This window comes from Euphorbia lathyris, chromosome 3 (assembly GCF_963576675.1).
Source record: "Euphorbia lathyris chromosome 3, ddEupLath1.1, whole genome shotgun sequence".
In the NCBI taxonomy this organism is placed as follows: Eukaryota; Viridiplantae; Streptophyta; class Magnoliopsida; order Malpighiales; family Euphorbiaceae; genus Euphorbia; species Euphorbia lathyris.
In genome coordinates, this window is record NC_088912.1 from 70,541,633 (window position 1) to 70,558,168 (window position 16,536).

The following is a 16,536-nucleotide window of genomic DNA, read 5'->3' on the forward strand; positions in this document are numbered from 1 at the left end:
GAGTTGAAAGTTTTTTGATATTTCACCTTGAGCAACCAGTCCATGATTATCTACTAACATTTCCAGGATTCAAAGTTGCTTATAGAAAAAGGTTTCAGAAGACTCTGACAAGTAAAGTAAAAAATGCTTAAGTTTTCTTATATAAATTTTTCTTGAGTTTTCTAATATAAATTGGATATGAGAAATTCTATTGACTTATCTTCAATGTGCTATAGGTATTGCAATGGAGCCTGGAGGAGTCAGATGTGAGATGACATCAGCCTATAAGGACTTGTATGTTTGTCTTCTTTACTAAATTTTTGATTAAAGAAAGAAGTTAGTGACATACTAAACTGGTATAACATGAAAAAGAATAACAATAGTTGTTTTAATGAACTTATATTCTCTATTGTCAAGAAGCTACTGGAGAGGACTTCTCAGTTGAACGCACAAATACTAGGAGGCTCTTCCGTGCTTTACTTGATGCTGGGCATTCAAAACCGCGTCAGGGAACTTGGTCTTTGGTGCCCCAAAGTATCTTCAAATATGTCAGTTTTTGTTCCTTTTCTGGTCTGTGGAAGAAAGTATTTTTTAATAGAAATATTCTCTTGTAATTTAGTTTTTAATCATGTCAGTTTCCCTTACATTAACTATTTGTTCTAATAAATTGTGACTACATTGGTGAATGTCATCAATTGTCTTTTATTTGAAGACCACATGCTGCTTATTAAAAAACTGTCTGGTGATAGATTAGAGTTTTGGAGTTGTATATCTATGATGTTGCAAATGGCACCGTGAAGCAGTCTTATTGGTTACTGTTTGCAGGGAGCGGTGGATGGTGGTCTGGATGTACCTCATAGTGATAAGAGGTTTGCTGGCTTTTTAAAGGATAACAAGCAGTTTGATGCTGAAGTTCAACGCAAGTACATCTATGGAGATCATGTTGCTGCATACATGAAGGTACATCTTAGACTCGGTGTTGCTTAGTATTCAGAATGTCAGTTCAAGGAACATTCCTTGACGCTGATGATAATATTGTACTTGGTAACGGGCTCCATTGCAGTTATTTGGTGGAATACAGCGATATTTGGAACAATTCCCTGGTGGCGGCTTTCTCAAAGGAAATTATTGTGTTTGATAATGGGTATGATTATTTTTTCTGCTTCTCTACGTTATGTTATGATTTAATACGAGATATATGTTCTTGCATTTGCAGTTACCGTACTTTTATAAATGCATTGTAGATTTGTAGTTAGACTTATTGATGATGTGCTATTCTTTGTGACCTCTTTAATTCATGTTGGGAGCTCAGATCCCAATGTTTTGGGTAACTGCCTTCTTTGTGGCACCGTGGCACGTCCTTTGATGACTATTCTTCATGTCGCAGATGCTCTTATTTGTACAATGCTCATTTAGATGGTTGAATTGACCATCTAAATATTTAAGAAAAGATGGTAGCTATGTTTTTCTTTGTAAGAATTAACTTAACACTAGTCATTTTCCATCTGGTTTCAGTTTCAGGTATTTTGATTTTTGAATTAACTTAACCCCATATTCTACTTAATTAACTCAAAAGCCGTGTCCAAGAAACGTGCCCATATTGAAAAGAAAAAAGAAAAAAGAAAAAAGAGGGGACATTTATTTTGGAGTGTAAGGTGCGTGTGTCCTGAGAGTCAGAGTGTCGATACTCGTACGTTAACCTCCTAAAAATTTCGGTGCTTCCTAGATTTATACTGATACGACAGGGCTTGATCAATGTTGTATAAGTATATTTATTTGTTGAGTCCCCTTCAATCCAAATATCATTTTTAGTTCTGTATATTTATAAAAGGTTGAAAACTCTCCTACTACATTTTGTAGGAATATTTTCTGTATGAGATTTCTCCTAGGGATGTTCTGTATAATAATTTATGCGGTACGAGAATTTTCCGACAGAAAGAGGGTATCTTCGACAGATTCTCGTCTGTTGGAGATCTGTCTGACTGTAATTTCGGATGGAATTATGACATTTACCAGCAGATATTTCCATAGGTGATTTTTTCTTGTAGTTGGCGAGCTAGGTATGCTGGAATTCCATGAGAACTCGCTGAGTATGCAAAAGAACTGAGGGACATTTTTTTTGTCTAGTGAGCAATTCTTTTTAATATTATACTTGACACTTAGTATTTGAAATTTCAGTATTATGAAATGCCATGTGATCTCGGAAAACCAGTTTGGCTTTATGCCGTGAAGATCAACTATGATAGCCATCCATTTAATGAGACAATTAATGGAGCACTATCGAAATAAGAAGAAAGACTTGCATATGGTTTTCATTGACTTGGAGAAGGCATATGATAAGGTATCAAGAGAAGTACTTTGGTGGGCCTTAATAAGGAAAGACATTTCGCGGAAATATATTAACATCATAAAGGACATGTATGAGGGAGCATGCACAAGTGTACGCACGAGTGTTGGGAAGACTGAAGAGTTCCCTATTACGATTGGAGTGCATCAAGGTTTTGCACTAAGCCCATTTCTTTTTGCCATCGTTATGGATGAACTAACGAGTTCACTTCAAGATGAATACCATGGTGCATGTTGTTTGCAGATGATATTGTGTTGGTTGATGAGACGAAAGAAGGCGTGGAGAGGAAGTTGGAACTATGGAGACAAACTTTAGAATACAGAGGCTTTAAGTTGAGCCGAAGTAAGACAGAATATTTGGAGTGTAAGTAGGGAGGCAGGGACAATCACCCTAGAGTTGTTCAGGCATCGGATTGCTTTTGGTATTTAGGATCTATTATCCAAACGGATGGAGAAGTAGATGGAGACGTTGCTCATAGGATTAAATCTGGTTGGGCGAAGTGGAAGAGTGCTACGGGTTTCCTTTGTGACCCCGGCATGCCTAATAGATTGAAGGGAAAATTCTACCGCACGGCAATCAGACCAACACTGTTATATGGTAAGGAGTGTTGGGCAGTGAAACACTGTTACACTCATAAGATGTCGGTGGTGGAGATGCGTATGTTGAGATGGATGTGTGGTCATACGCGAAAGGATCGGGTGAGTAATGAAATAATTAGGACAAAAGTAGGGGTTACATCTATTGAGAATAAAATGAGGGAAAACCGACTAAGGTGGTTTGGTCATGTAAGACGAAGAGTGCTTGATGTGCCGGTTAGGAGGACCGAAAGAGATGTAGTGGTGAGGGGTTGGGGAAGACCTAAGCAAACTTGGAGGAGGGTGATCGAGAGTGATATGAGTTTATTGGGGATTAAGGAAAATATGGTAGTGGATAGGACAGAGTGGAGGGAGAGAATTTGTGTCGCTGACCTCGAATCATTTCGGGACTAAGGCGTTGTTGTTGTATGAAATGCCATGTGATAGCTGATGAAGTCAATGGCTGTACAGTTGTTCTGAATTTCCACGAAGCACCCAAACCCAATGCTCTTGAGCTCACCGTTTCTTCTTTCTTTTGCAATACTAAAACTCTCCGTTCTGGTGATATTCTATTTCCTTTAGATCAATGTCAACGGTGGGACAGGAATCCACGATGGTGGAGGTTTGGAGATCAGTCGTAGATGTTAGAACACGATGATTGGCTTATACGGTATAGGTGGAGTTGGTAAGACAACCCTTCTCAAACAAATCTACACCAAATTAACCACTTCACCCCTTCATTTGATGCTGTGATTTGGGTCACATGTCCAAATTTGTCAGTGGAGATGTTCAGGATGACATCTGGAAAAGAATAGGGGTTTTTGAATGTTGAATGGGTTGACAAAACCTTTGAAGAGAAAGCCAAAGCCATTTTTGAGGTGTTGTCCGAAAAGAAGTTTGTGCTTCTTTTGGATGATTTAGGGGAAAAACTCGACCTTACAGAAGTTGGAGTTCCCGATCCTGAAGAAAACATGTGCAAGGTAATATTCACAACTCGTTCTGAGAACGTGTGCAGCAGAATGGGAGCTCAAAAGATACCAATGGTAGCTCTGGAGTGGGAATATGCCTGGGATTTGTTCAAGGATAAGGTTGGGAAAGATCGACTTAGCGAATCCAAGAGTTCTGGAGCTGGTTAAAACCATTGCAAGAACATGTAAAGGTCTGCCGATGTTGCTGTGTACTGTTGGTCGTGCCATTGCCAGCATGACAACATACAATGAATGCCTAAATGCTATTGAGGGGGTACAATTTCAAGTGGATGGAGAAGGCGACAAAGAGTACGTTTCTGATTTGTTAAAATTATGCTTTGATTGTTTGGATAGGGAGGTTAGGTCCTGTTTGTTATACTATTGCTTGTTCCCGGAGGACTTCACAATCCCTAAAAATGAGTTGATCGATTTTTGGATATGTGAACAAATTTTAGGTCATTATGCTTTTGAATTAGATGTTCTAAATTTGGGACTGTAGATGCACTGATTGGAGCTTGGTTATTAGAAGAAGAACATGTCAATTATGTCAAATTGCTAGATTTGATTCGCGACTTTGGTTCAGAAAACAGGTTTTTCAATGATCATATTCTTGAGATAGCTAGTAGGAGGGAAGTGGGACGGATTTTAGCAATGAGAATTTCAATTCAGAATCTGAAATATTATGTTCCAAATAATTTGTTTGTAACTTTCTTACTTAGTCACAATCCTTTTATCGTGGCGAAAGCTAAATTTAGCCCAGTTCACATGTCCCCACAAAATCAAGATGAAAGTACAAGTGGAAGGTTGTTAGTCCGAAATTTAGTATCTTCAATCTCCAAATTTGCTATGAGAAAAAAGAAAAAGTCCGACTTATCCTCAGGTAATAAAAAACCTTCGGCAATTTATAGATTCCCTAACAGTTTTAGATTTATCAAATAGCGGGGTGGAAAATGTACAGCCGGAAATTGCAGAATTGGTTTCATTGGAGTATCTTAATTTATCAGGCACATGGATATACCACTTGCCAATTGAGATAAAGAAGAAGTTAGTGAAGTTGAAGTGTTTGAACTTGGAGTATAATGATCAGTTGCGAGTATTCCCAAGCAGTTGATATTTGAATTGCCTTCTTTACAAGTTCTGAAAATGTTTCGTTGTGGATTTTCTGTGGAGGAAATAGAAGATAACATTTTTGTCTCTCACACATATCTATGGTTTTTATTGCTTGTCGCTGAATCTTTACTATTGATTGAGAAGTCCTAGCTTATAGTCTACAAACTGGCTAGTTTGAGTCTGGTTGAGTTATGTTTTAATTAGATGAACAATGTTTTGAGTTATGCACATCTTAATGTTGGTATGATGCAATATGTTTTCTTGTCCTCCTAAATTTTCTTCTTGAATTATTGTCTCATTTATACTGTCTTTAATCTGTTTCTTGTCGCTGTAAGGTGCCAATTAGTTAGAATTTTTGATTCCTGACAACTCTCATTTGTTGATTTAAATGTAGTACATGGTAATATGAGCCCGTATTGATATTAATATGTAGTGGACCTTCAAATGGTTTCATGACACCAGTGTTCTGAAATGGCATTAATGGAGTCGATCGGGTAGGGATCCTCTAGAGTTGAAAAGCCTCTAGAGTTGGTGGAGTTGTAATCTCAACCATTAATTGCAACATTAATGGATGAGATTTAATTGATAAATTTTAATATTTAATTAGTTATTTATTGATCAATCAAATCCCATCCATTCATTTTGTAATTAATGATTGAGATAGCATACAACTCCACCAATTCTAGAGAATTTCAACTCCGGAGGATCTCTATCCGAGTCGATAGCTATACAGTTATGCTGAATTTCCACTCAAGTAAATGCTCTGCCCAATTGCAACTTAATGAAAACTCGATATGTGATTAGATAGAGATGGGTACGCTTTTAAATTTAAAAACAAATACACTATTGTTGCCGGCCACTTGTAACTATCTTTTTAGATTTAAAAACAAAATTTATTTTTGCCGGCCACTTGTAAATATAACGATTAACAGAAGTTTCTGCTATAAAGTACAAACAATTGAGGAAAATAATAATAATTGGAAGTAGTCCTCCGGTTCAGCGGGGTTCACAATGAAGCAATTAGGCAACAACCAAGCCAACTATTATTAAAATAAAAATTACATAATTTAAGAACTCCACGAGTATTTATCTTTCTATAACTTCACAGCTCACTGTTTCTTCTTTCTTTTACAGTTCAAAAACTCTGTATTCAATTGTTCCTTCTGGTGATACTCTATCTCCTTCAGATCAATGTCAACGGTGGGATTGGAATCCATGATCATGAAGGTTTGGAGATCACTCTTAGATGTAGGAACTGCGATAATTGGCATACAAGGTATAGGTGGAGTTGGTAAGACAACCCTCCTCAAACAAATCTACGCCAAATTAACCACTTCACCCCATTACTTTGACACTGTGATTTGGGTCACGGTGTCCCAGAATTTGTCTATGGAGAGAATTCAGGATGACATTTGGAAAAAAATAGGGGTTATGAATGTCGAATGGGTGGACAAAAGCTTTGAAGAGAAAGCAAAAGCCATTTCTGAGGTCTTGTCCAAAAAGCAGTTGGTGCTGCTTTTAGATGATCTAGGGCAGGAACTCAACCTCGCAGAAGCCGGAGTTTCGGATCCCGAAGAAAACAAGTGCAAGGTAATATTCACAACTCGTTCTGCAGCCGTGTGCAGCAGAATGGGAGCTCAAATGACTATATCAATGGAAGCTCTGGAGTGGGAATACGCGTGGGAGTTGTTTAAGGATAAGGTTGGGGAAGATCGACTTAGCGATCCAAAAATTCTGGATGTGGCTAAAACCATTGCAAGAACATGTAGAGGTCTACCGATGTTGCTGTGTACTGTTGGTCGTGCCATGGCCAGCATGACAACATTTGATGAATGGTTGGGTGCTATTAGGGGGGTACAATTTCAAGTGGCTGACGGAGGCGGCAAAGAGAACGTATTTACCTTGTTACAATTATGTTTTGATTGTTTGGATGGGGAGGTGAGGTCCTGTTTGTTATACTATTGCTTTTTCCCGGAGGACTTCACGATCCTTAAAAATGAGTTGATCGATTTTTGGATTTGTGAACAACTTTTAGGTCATTGTTCTTTGGAGGTGGATGTTCTAAATTTGGGATATAAGACAGTAGATGCACTCATTGGAGCTTCTTTATTAGAAGAAGAACAAGTCTATTATGTCAAATTGCTAGATTTGATCCGCGACTTTGCTTCAGTGAACAAGTTTTTGAATGATCATATTCGTTTAAGAGCTATTAGCAGGGAAGTGGGATGGATTTTACCAATGAGAAACTTAATCCGGAATCTGAGATTTTACGTTCAAAATACTTTGTTTACTTTTTTACTCAATCACAATCCTTTTATCATGCTCAAAGCTAAATTTAGCTTACTTGATATATCACGACAAAATTCAGATCAATTTAGCTCCATTGATGTGTCCCCACAAAATGAAGATGAAAGTACAAGTACGGGAAGGTTCTCCATCCGAAATTTAGCATCTTCAATCTCCAAATTTTCTATGAGAAGAAAGAAAAAGTCAAGAGAAGAAGATTTTTACCAAATAGAAAACCTTTATCAATTTAAACACTCCTTAACAGTTTTAGATTTATCAAATAGCGGGGTGGAAAAAATACCCCGGGAAATTGCAGAATTGGTTTCATTAGAGTATCTTAATTTATCAGGCACATGGATAGACCACTTGCCAATTGAGATAAAAGATTTAGTGAAGTTGAAGTGTTTGAACTTGGAGTACAATGATCAGTTGCGTGTGATTCCCAAGCAATTGATACTTGAATTGTCTTCTTTACGAATTTTGAAAATGTTTCGATGTGGATTTTCAGTAGAGGAAGTTGATGATAATATTCTGTCTCTTAACAATATGGATATAGATTCATTGTTTTGTTTAGAACATTTGAAAGTACTGAGCATCACCATAACCTGTTTTCATGCTTTGCACAAATTCTTCAGCAGTCATAAGTTCTTACGTTGTACTCAATCTTTGTCCCTTGAGGTTTTCTGGGGCTGCAAGTTTCTTGATGTTTCTCCTTTAGCAGCAATGGAAAATCTACTGATTCTGGAAATCCATCAATTCGAAGATTTGATTGAGCTGAAATGCTATCCACATCATTTTGAGTTAGGAAGGGAGAGAAGCTTTGAAAAACTTCGAGAAATAAGCTTGGATAAATGCTCAAGTTTGGTAGAGGTGACATGGGTTATTTTGGTTCCAAATCTCGCAATATTGAAAGTACAAAACTGTGAAGGAATGGAAGAGGTAGTTAGCACTAGAAGAATGGGTGAAAGTTGTAATGGAGAGAACTGGGAGCCATTTGCCAAACTCGAAATTCTTACACTAGAAAATTTGCCAGAATTGAAGAGTATATATTGGAAGGCGTTGGCTTTTCAAAATCTGAAGAAAATTGAGGTAATAGATTGTTCTTTGCTTAAAAAACTTCCACTGGGCTCTCATATTGCCAATCCAAATGAACAATTCATGATCAAAGCACAGGAAGATTGGTGGAAAAATATTGAATGGGAAGATGATGACAGCAGAGTTACTTTTTTACCTTGTTTTAAACCCACTGTTTGATTAAGGTTTAGAATGTAATATTTTAATTGCAATCGAGGATTTCCATTTCAGTTTGTTTTACTTCATTTTATGGTTCTGCGGCTTGTGGAATCATCTTTGTTTATCCTCAATAAATTGAAGTTCTATAGAATGAATGGTCTCTCAACTCTTGACGAGGAGTTCTCTGATTATACAATCCACCACTCATTTTTAAGCTTTTAGTTTGAAATTAGTACATCATTTTTCTTTTCATTAGAGTTGTGAAGCATTGGTGTAGACAGATCTTGAGAGGACTTCTCTATCTCTATAGCCATGACCTTCCTGTGATCCATAGAGATCTGAAATGTGATGTCTGTTAATGGAAACGAAGAGGAGGTGAAGATTGGAGATCTTGGCCTTGCTGCAAATGTGATGTCTGTTTTCGAAAATCAGACACTGCTCACTGTGTTGGTATGCTTACTTAACTCTATCGTCTTGTGAAACCTTTTCATCCATTAAAAACTTGAGTTAAAATAAAATGATATGAAGAAATGTTGTCTCAATATATGCAGAGGTGAAAGACCAGAAAGAGGAAAAGTACAGAGGGCAACCCGATTGAGGAAAAATATATACTTGAGTTATATGCATTGTTGTTATAATGACACCTGCTTAATCTAAAGATCATTAGTGAGTGGTTTGTGTAGACCACATAAATCACTAGTTTGACTAGGCATATATATATGATTAAGAAAAAATTCCTTAAGTTCCATTTCAACCATGCCTAACTCGCAGCTATATACATGAAGAAGGATCATCCTTTCCCAAATAAATGTTAGTGAATTGAAACAAAGCTTTTGGGACATAATAACAGCCAACAGAAGAGCTGATACTATAAAACCAGAAGCCATGTAACAGCAGAGGTTGCTCCCTCCAAGCTTCTTCAGGTAAACTGATCTTTTTCTCTCTAATGTTCATATCATTTTATTTCTACGTTCTGTTTTGCAACTGATGCACCCATTTTTAATTACATATTTCAGCCAGGTTTTGCTAGTCAAAGACCCTAGTGTCGTTCAGGTTTTCGTACAGTTGAAATAGGCTACTTTTAGAGCTTATTTACAGTTGTGATGTTGATTTCTTTTTCTGAAATTGGTTGTTCTATTCATTAGTACCTATTTCAGAAAAATGAGTTTATGTATTCATTTTTTTTTTCTGTAATTTGATGATTGTTGTTATAAAGTTCCACTAATCCAAGGGTTCACACAATAATAAATTTTAATTTTACAAGATTCTATGAATCTCTAGCAACACAACGTAATCTCCTGTGTATAATCACCTTTTGTAAATCCCAAGTTCTCATAACTTATAGTTCAACATATGAAAATGAAACCCACAATGATAAATGCAGAGACCAAAACCTGGAATTTGTAGCAATTCAAAATACGAATAGCTTGTCCAATTTACAAGTCTGAAATCCAAAAATTGTAACCTGATTGAAACAAAAACAATCATGGCAGGTCACAATGACTGGAACTGAAGATTGAATGTGAGAGAGACTGAGAGAGAATGAGAGAAGATCGCATTAAGGCAAAATGTAGAAAACTGAATAGGGAATTCTATTTAGGTTTTGTGAAATCAGAGTTTTACTCTACAAGAAGAAAAACAATTGAGAGAGCATGAAGCTGATGAAGGTTGTCTGGATACCCTGTGTTTATATGTGCTGGTATAAAGTGGCTGTTAAAGTCCTGTTTCTTTTTGTAGTGAATAAATGCTAAAGAAAATTTCAAACAACATAAAATACATGACAAAACGTATGAAATGTACTAAAAATACACTAGAACTAATCACCAAATATGTATAAAATGTATGTTCTTAATCTTCCTATAATATTTTTTTATATATTATTCTTGACAGTTGGTATTTGAAATTCCAATATTCTGAAATGCCATGTGAGAGCTGATGGAGTCAATGGTATGCAATTTAATTAAAACTTTAGATAGAGATATGGATCCCCCTTTAAACTTGAAAACAAATATTAAATATTGTTACCGTCCAAGAGGAAAAATAAAAATTAATTTAAAAACTCCATAACCCAACTGTTTATCTTCATATAACTTAATTGACAGCATACCTTTTCTTCTTTCTTTTGCAGTTCAAAAACTCTCTGTATTCAATTGTTTCTTGTGGTGATATTCTATTTCCTTCAGATCAATGTCAACGGTGGGATTGGAATCCATGATCATGAAGGTTTGGAGATCAGTGGTACATGTAAGAACGGCGATAATTGGCATATATGGTACAGGGGGAGTTGGCAAGACAACCCTCCTCAAACATATCTACACCAAATTAACCACTTCACCCCTTCATTTTGATACTGTAATTTGGGTCACTGTGTCCCAAAATTTGTCTGTGGAGAAGGTCCAGGATGACATCTGGAAAAAAATAGGGGTTTTGAATGTTGAATGGGTGGACAAAACCTTTGAAGACAAAGCCAAAGCCATTTTTGAGGTCTTGTCCAAAAAGAAGTTGGTGTTGCTTTTAGATGATCTAGGGAAGGAACTCAACCTTACAGAAGTCGGAGTTCCCAATCCTGATCCGGAAGAAAACAAATGCAAGGTAATATTCACAACTCGTTCTAAGGACGTGTGCACCAGAATGAGAGCTCAATCTACTATACCAATGGTAGCTCTGGAGTGGAAATACCAATGGGAGTTGTTCAAGAATAAGGTTGGGGAAGATCGACTTAGCGATCCAAAAATTCTGGAGCTGGCTAAAACCATTGCAAGAACATGTAAAGGTCTGCCGATGTTGCTGTGTACTGTTGGTCGTGCCATGGCCAGCATGATAACATACCATGAATGGGTTAGTGCTATTGAGAGGGTACAAACTCAAGTGCTCTTAGATGGAAGCAAAGAGTACGTATTTATCTTGTTAGAATTATGCTTTGATTTTTTGGATACGGTGAGTAGAATCTGTTTGTTATACTTTTGCTTTTTTCCGGAGGACTTCACAATCCTTAAAAATGAGTTGATTGATTTTTGGATTTGTGAAGAAGTTTTTCATGTTTATCCTTTAGAGGTATTAGATGTTCTAAACTTGGGATATAAGACTGTAGATGCACTCATTGGAGCTTGTTTATTAGAAGAAGAACAAGTCAATTATGTCAAATTGCTAGATTTGATTCGCGACTTCGGTTTAAAAAACATGTTTCGTGTTTATATTCTTGATATAGCTAGAAGGAGGGCAGTGGGACGGATATTAGCAATGAGAAATTCAATCCGGAATCTGAGACATTATGTTCCAAATAATCTATTTACCTTTCTACTCAGTCACAATCCTTTGATCATGCTCAAAGCTAAATTTAGCCTAGTTCATGTATCCCCACAAGATGAAGAGGAAAGTATAAGTGGCAGGTTTTCCTTCCGAAATTCTGCATCTTCAATCTTCAAATTTGGTACCAGAAGAAAGAAAAAGTCAACATACAAAACAGAAGAAGGTTTTTACCAATCTACCAGTACCCGGATAATAGAAAATGTTTATCAATTTATAGGTTCCCTAACAGTTTTAGATTTATCAAATAGTGGAGTGGAAAAATTACCTCAGGAAATTGCAGAATTGGTTTCATTGGAGTATCTTAATTTGTCAGGCACATGGATAGATCACCTGCCAATTGAGATTAAAAAATTAGTGAAGTTGAAGTGTTTGAACTTGGAGTACAATGATCAGTTGCGTGTGATTCCCAAGCAATTGATACTTGAATTGTCTTGGTTACGAATTTTGAAAATGTTTCGATGTGGATTTTCGGTGGAGGAAGTTGATGATAATATTCTGTCCCTTAACAATATGGATATAGATTCATTGTTTTGTTTAGAACATTTGAAAGTATTGAGCATCACCATAACCTGTTCTCGTGCTTTGCACAAATTCTTCAGCAGTCGTAAGTTCTTACGTTGTACTCAATCTTTGTCCCTTGAGGTTTTTTGGGGCTGCAAGTCTGTTGATATTTCTCCTTTAGCAGCTATGGAAAATCTACTGATTCTGGAAATCCATCAATTTGAAGATTTGAATGAGCTGAATTGCTACCCGCACCATTTTGAGTTAGAAAGGGGGAGATGCTTTGAAAAACTTCAAGAAATAAGCTTGAATAAATGCTCAAGTTTGGTAGACGTGACATGGCTTATTCTGGTTCCGAATCTTGCAATCTTAAAAATACAAAATTGTGAAGAAATGGAAGAGGTAATTAGCAGTAGAAGAATGAGCGAAAATTGTAATGGAGAGAATTGGGAGCCATTTGATAAACTGGAAATTCTTAGACTAGAAAATCTGCCAGAATTGAAGAGTATATATTGGAAGACATTGGGTTTTCAGTATCTGAAGAAAATAGAGGTAGTTGAATGTTGTCTGCTTAAAAGACTTCCGTTAGACTCTCATAGTGCCAATGTAAATGAACAACTCATGATCGAAGCAGAGGAAGATTGGTGGAAAAATATCGAATGGGAAGACGATGAAAGCAGAGTTACTTTTTTACCTTGTTTTAAACCCACTGTTTAGAATGTAATATACTTCAATTAATCAAGTATTGTCATTTTAATTATATAGTTCCGTTGGTATCCAATGTCTTTCATAATACTTGAAGTCAGAATTATGATGGTGTTCTTAAAATCCATATATGTGTTTCTGAGTAATAAATTCAACTTCAATCCCCTAGAAGTATGCATAATTTTCTTGTCAAATCATGATGTTTTCAACGGATTGTGTGTTTACTTCATAATTTAACCGGAGGGTCAGTTGTTTACAAATAACCGATGCCATAGCATCGAGCAAAATACAAACCGTCGCAATTTTGCCGTCTGTTTCCTTACAAACCATCACCAATAAATCGTCCCCAAAGGACTATTTTCCTACTAGTGTTCATCTATCAGCGAACATATATACCTCTAGTGCCATGTTTGTTAAATCTTTCCTATATTTGTTCAGCATCTCTATCTCTGTTGCTTCTCAAGATTCTCCATTGCTGATTTATTGATTTGTAAATTATGAGATGCATACAAATGCATATTACTTTTATATGCACACTAATTTAACTCATCTTTGATTACATACGTATTTATGTATTAACAAGTCAAAGACCACACGCTATATTGATTCTACTATGATTATGTCTAATGTGTTATGCTAACTTTCAAAAATACCAAAGTAAATTCAGAAACATATATGCCACTTAATCTTTTACAAATTCAATGAAGATAAACAATATTAACTATATATTAGAAAAAAATTAGAACACATAAAAGGAAAAAACAAAAAGATACAGAATAACTTTGCATATAAAAACTCAAAACAGAACTTCCTCACACATCTATATAAACAGTTGTGTAAATTTCATCCGCTTTCAATTTGGCTATTATTTGAGCGAAAATGTGTTAGACATCTCACATTGCTAAATGAGAAAACTTTTGGCTCCTTAAATATGTGAGGCAATCATCACCTTTGAGATACTTTTGAGATGAGCTAAAAGTACGCACGAATTTTCTTGTCAAATAATGATGTTCTCAATGGAAGAAGAAACATCTCTTGACTCTAGCATTATTTGTTCACAATCTCTCGGTCTCTAGCCTGCAATTCTTCTTCTTTCTCCCTCTAAAACTAGTGATCCCTCTTTTTCTCTTTCTTTTACTCCAGCATCCACGTATGTCCTCCCACTCTTCATCATGGTTCACTGCATCTTCTAACCTACTATGGTTTTAATATATTCCTTCAATGCTATCACCTCAAACTCAAAAAGGTATTCAAGAAATGGAAAGCCCCCTTTTTCAGTTTCAGGTGTTTAGCATTGAAGGAATATATTAAAACCAACCCAGCCTATAATAGATTAGAAAACACAGTGAACCACAATGGAGAGTGGGAGCACATACCTGGAGGCCGGAGTAAAAGCGAGAGAAAAATAGGGATGACTAGATTTCCAGAGACAAAGAAGAAGAGTTCCCGGCTAGAGATAGAGAGACTTTGAAGAAATTGAAGAGTCAAGGGGTGCTTCTTCTAAACATCATGATTCTCAAGAAAATTATGCATACTTCTAGGGGGATTAAACTTTTTATTACTCAAGAAACACAATATGGACTTCTAAATTAAGGCCTCCTTTTGCATTATTAGCCATCCAGACCGGATATTTGGCTGGTTTCCAGTTCGACCAGACCGGCCGGTTCGGATTTAATAATATTGGTACTAACCCAAAAGTTGAAACAACATGAAAAAATGAGGGCTAAAGTCAAAACAAACCATCATCTTTGAGTAATTCAAGACAATCATATCATCCTCCATGTTTCTGAATCTTATTCTATTTTATTATGATTCTTGTCATTTGTTTCTAAATCTTATTCTATAGTATTAGGCTTCAAATAACTCTTTCAAGCTATGCAACCAAAATTGAAAAACAAAATGCTTAGCTATATTGCTCTCAATTCAACCATATCATCCACCATAGCTTTTGAATTGATAAAAACCCAATTTAAACTCCATGATTTTGCCACCAAATTCAAAATGATATATGCAAGGTGTACTAATCCGCACTCACTGAGTAATCAAATAGCAAATTAGCTTATACACTTCTCAATGTCTTTCTACTGAAATTTCACAAAAATAAAATAAAATAAAATAAAATAAAATAAAGCAAATGATGGTAAGGTTACGAAAAAAGTAGTGAAGATCAACGTAAGCGAATTCAACGGTGAATACGAGCTAGACGTTAGAGATTGAAGAGGGGAGGTTAGGTTACGTTGGGGACTTACATACCGAGAATTTAACTAGACTCTAATACTATGTAAAGAACAATAGAGAGTTTGGAAAATGTTCTTCTATATTACTATTACCGATTAGCTATATGTATTTATACAAAATTTAAAAAGCTAAACAAGGAAAGCTATTAAAAACTAATAAATTTACATCTATTGACCGTTGACTATTGACCATAACTATTGACTATGACTATGTAAAATTAATTCTAAAAATAACTTAAAAATACAATTTACATGAAAATCAAATATTAAAATATATTGTCATACATAACTTCAACTAAATAATATTCATTTTTATAACATCTAAGAAAAATATAACAATAAATCTCTAATAATCTCAACTGCATAAAATTTTAATATTAACAACAAAATAAATATCAAATTATTTTTGCAAAATAAATATTCATAGTCAAAATAAATAACAATTATTTACAATTCCAAATATTAATTTAAAACTGTTGGGGGTAATTTAATTTTTATATTTTTAACATATGTTATAATTTTACTATATAATTATTTTTATTTAATTAAATTCATATCCCAATAAAATAAAAATGTGATAAAAAAATAAGAAATAATATCAAAGATTATTATCAAAAAAGAAAACAGAAATAAAAAAGAAAAAGCAATAATAAAAATCAGGGGCAGATTTGCACAATTTTTTCAACAACCAGTATAGCAACTTCGAGGACAAAAACGGACCCCAAAACAGTGAAATATTGGACGAAGAGTATTTTTCTCAGAAAGTACGGGATGTTAGCTTTCCGGAATATAAAAAATGGAGCAAAAGGGTGCCGTAACGAAGCCGGTAGAATTTTACAAAGAGCACTAGTGCTGAAAAATGGGTTTAAATTTTTCTACCGCTTTCAAGAACGTGTTTTATAGTCTCAACTCCACATTTCTAGCTCCTAACTCACCCATGTTCTGCCTTTAACTAATGGAAAGGTAACGAGAATGATAGATGAGAATTTTAAGGACCATTTGTTGCTCAAAAGCCTATAAATGAAGTTCAATTCTCTCATTTTCAACTCCCACTCAAATCAATCAAACACAACAAACCAATTTGTCTATCAAATTCCTTGCAAAATCGACCATTTTATCAATCATTAGATTCTTAGAAATCATTCTTTAGTATCTAATTAGTTTAACCAAACTCTCAATATTCAGAATTCGTTCTTCAATCTCAAGTTCTTCAGCAAAGCTTCCAATTTTCAGAAGCTTCAATTCCGAAATTCTCTCAGTTTACTTGATCAATTCCCAAATCGTTC

At 35.4% G+C, this 16,536-nt stretch overlaps 1 protein-coding gene across 5 annotated transcripts; it reads left to right on the forward strand.

Moving 5' to 3' along the window:
- The first annotated feature begins 74 nt into the window (after positions 1–74).
- On the forward strand, positions 75–13,065 carry LOC136223049 (putative disease resistance protein At4g10780). Of its 5 annotated transcripts, XR_010685797.1 has the most exons (7): positions 75–111; positions 216–273; positions 400–527; positions 805–939; positions 1,043–1,123; positions 6,114–8,948; positions 9,050–9,925. XR_010685797.1 is itself a non-coding variant. In XM_066010833.1 (3 exons), the coding sequence occupies exon 3, from the start codon at positions 10,686–10,688 to the stop codon at positions 13,023–13,025; it is 2,340 nt and encodes a 779-aa protein (XP_065866905.1). In that variant the 5' UTR covers positions 8,521–8,948; positions 9,050–9,421; positions 10,627–10,685; the 3' UTR covers positions 13,026–13,065. The 5 variants fall into 5 exon arrangements, 3 of the variants coding, with proteins under 3 accessions (XP_065866905.1, XP_065866904.1, XP_065866906.1); XR_010685798.1 differs by lacking the exons at positions 75–111; positions 216–273; positions 400–527 and having other exon boundaries at positions 925–939; positions 1,061–1,123; XM_066010833.1 differs by lacking the exons at positions 75–111; positions 216–273; positions 400–527; positions 805–939; positions 1,043–1,123 and adding an exon at positions 10,627–13,065 and having other exon boundaries at positions 8,521–8,948; positions 9,050–9,421.
- Positions 13,066–16,536: the final 3,471 nt, after the last annotated feature.

Excerpts from the sequence above, each read along its gene's own strand:
- LOC136223049 (XM_066010833.1), top strand. The coding sequence starts at position 10,686 with ATGTCAACGGTGGGATTGGAATCCATGATCATGAAGGTTTGGAGATCA.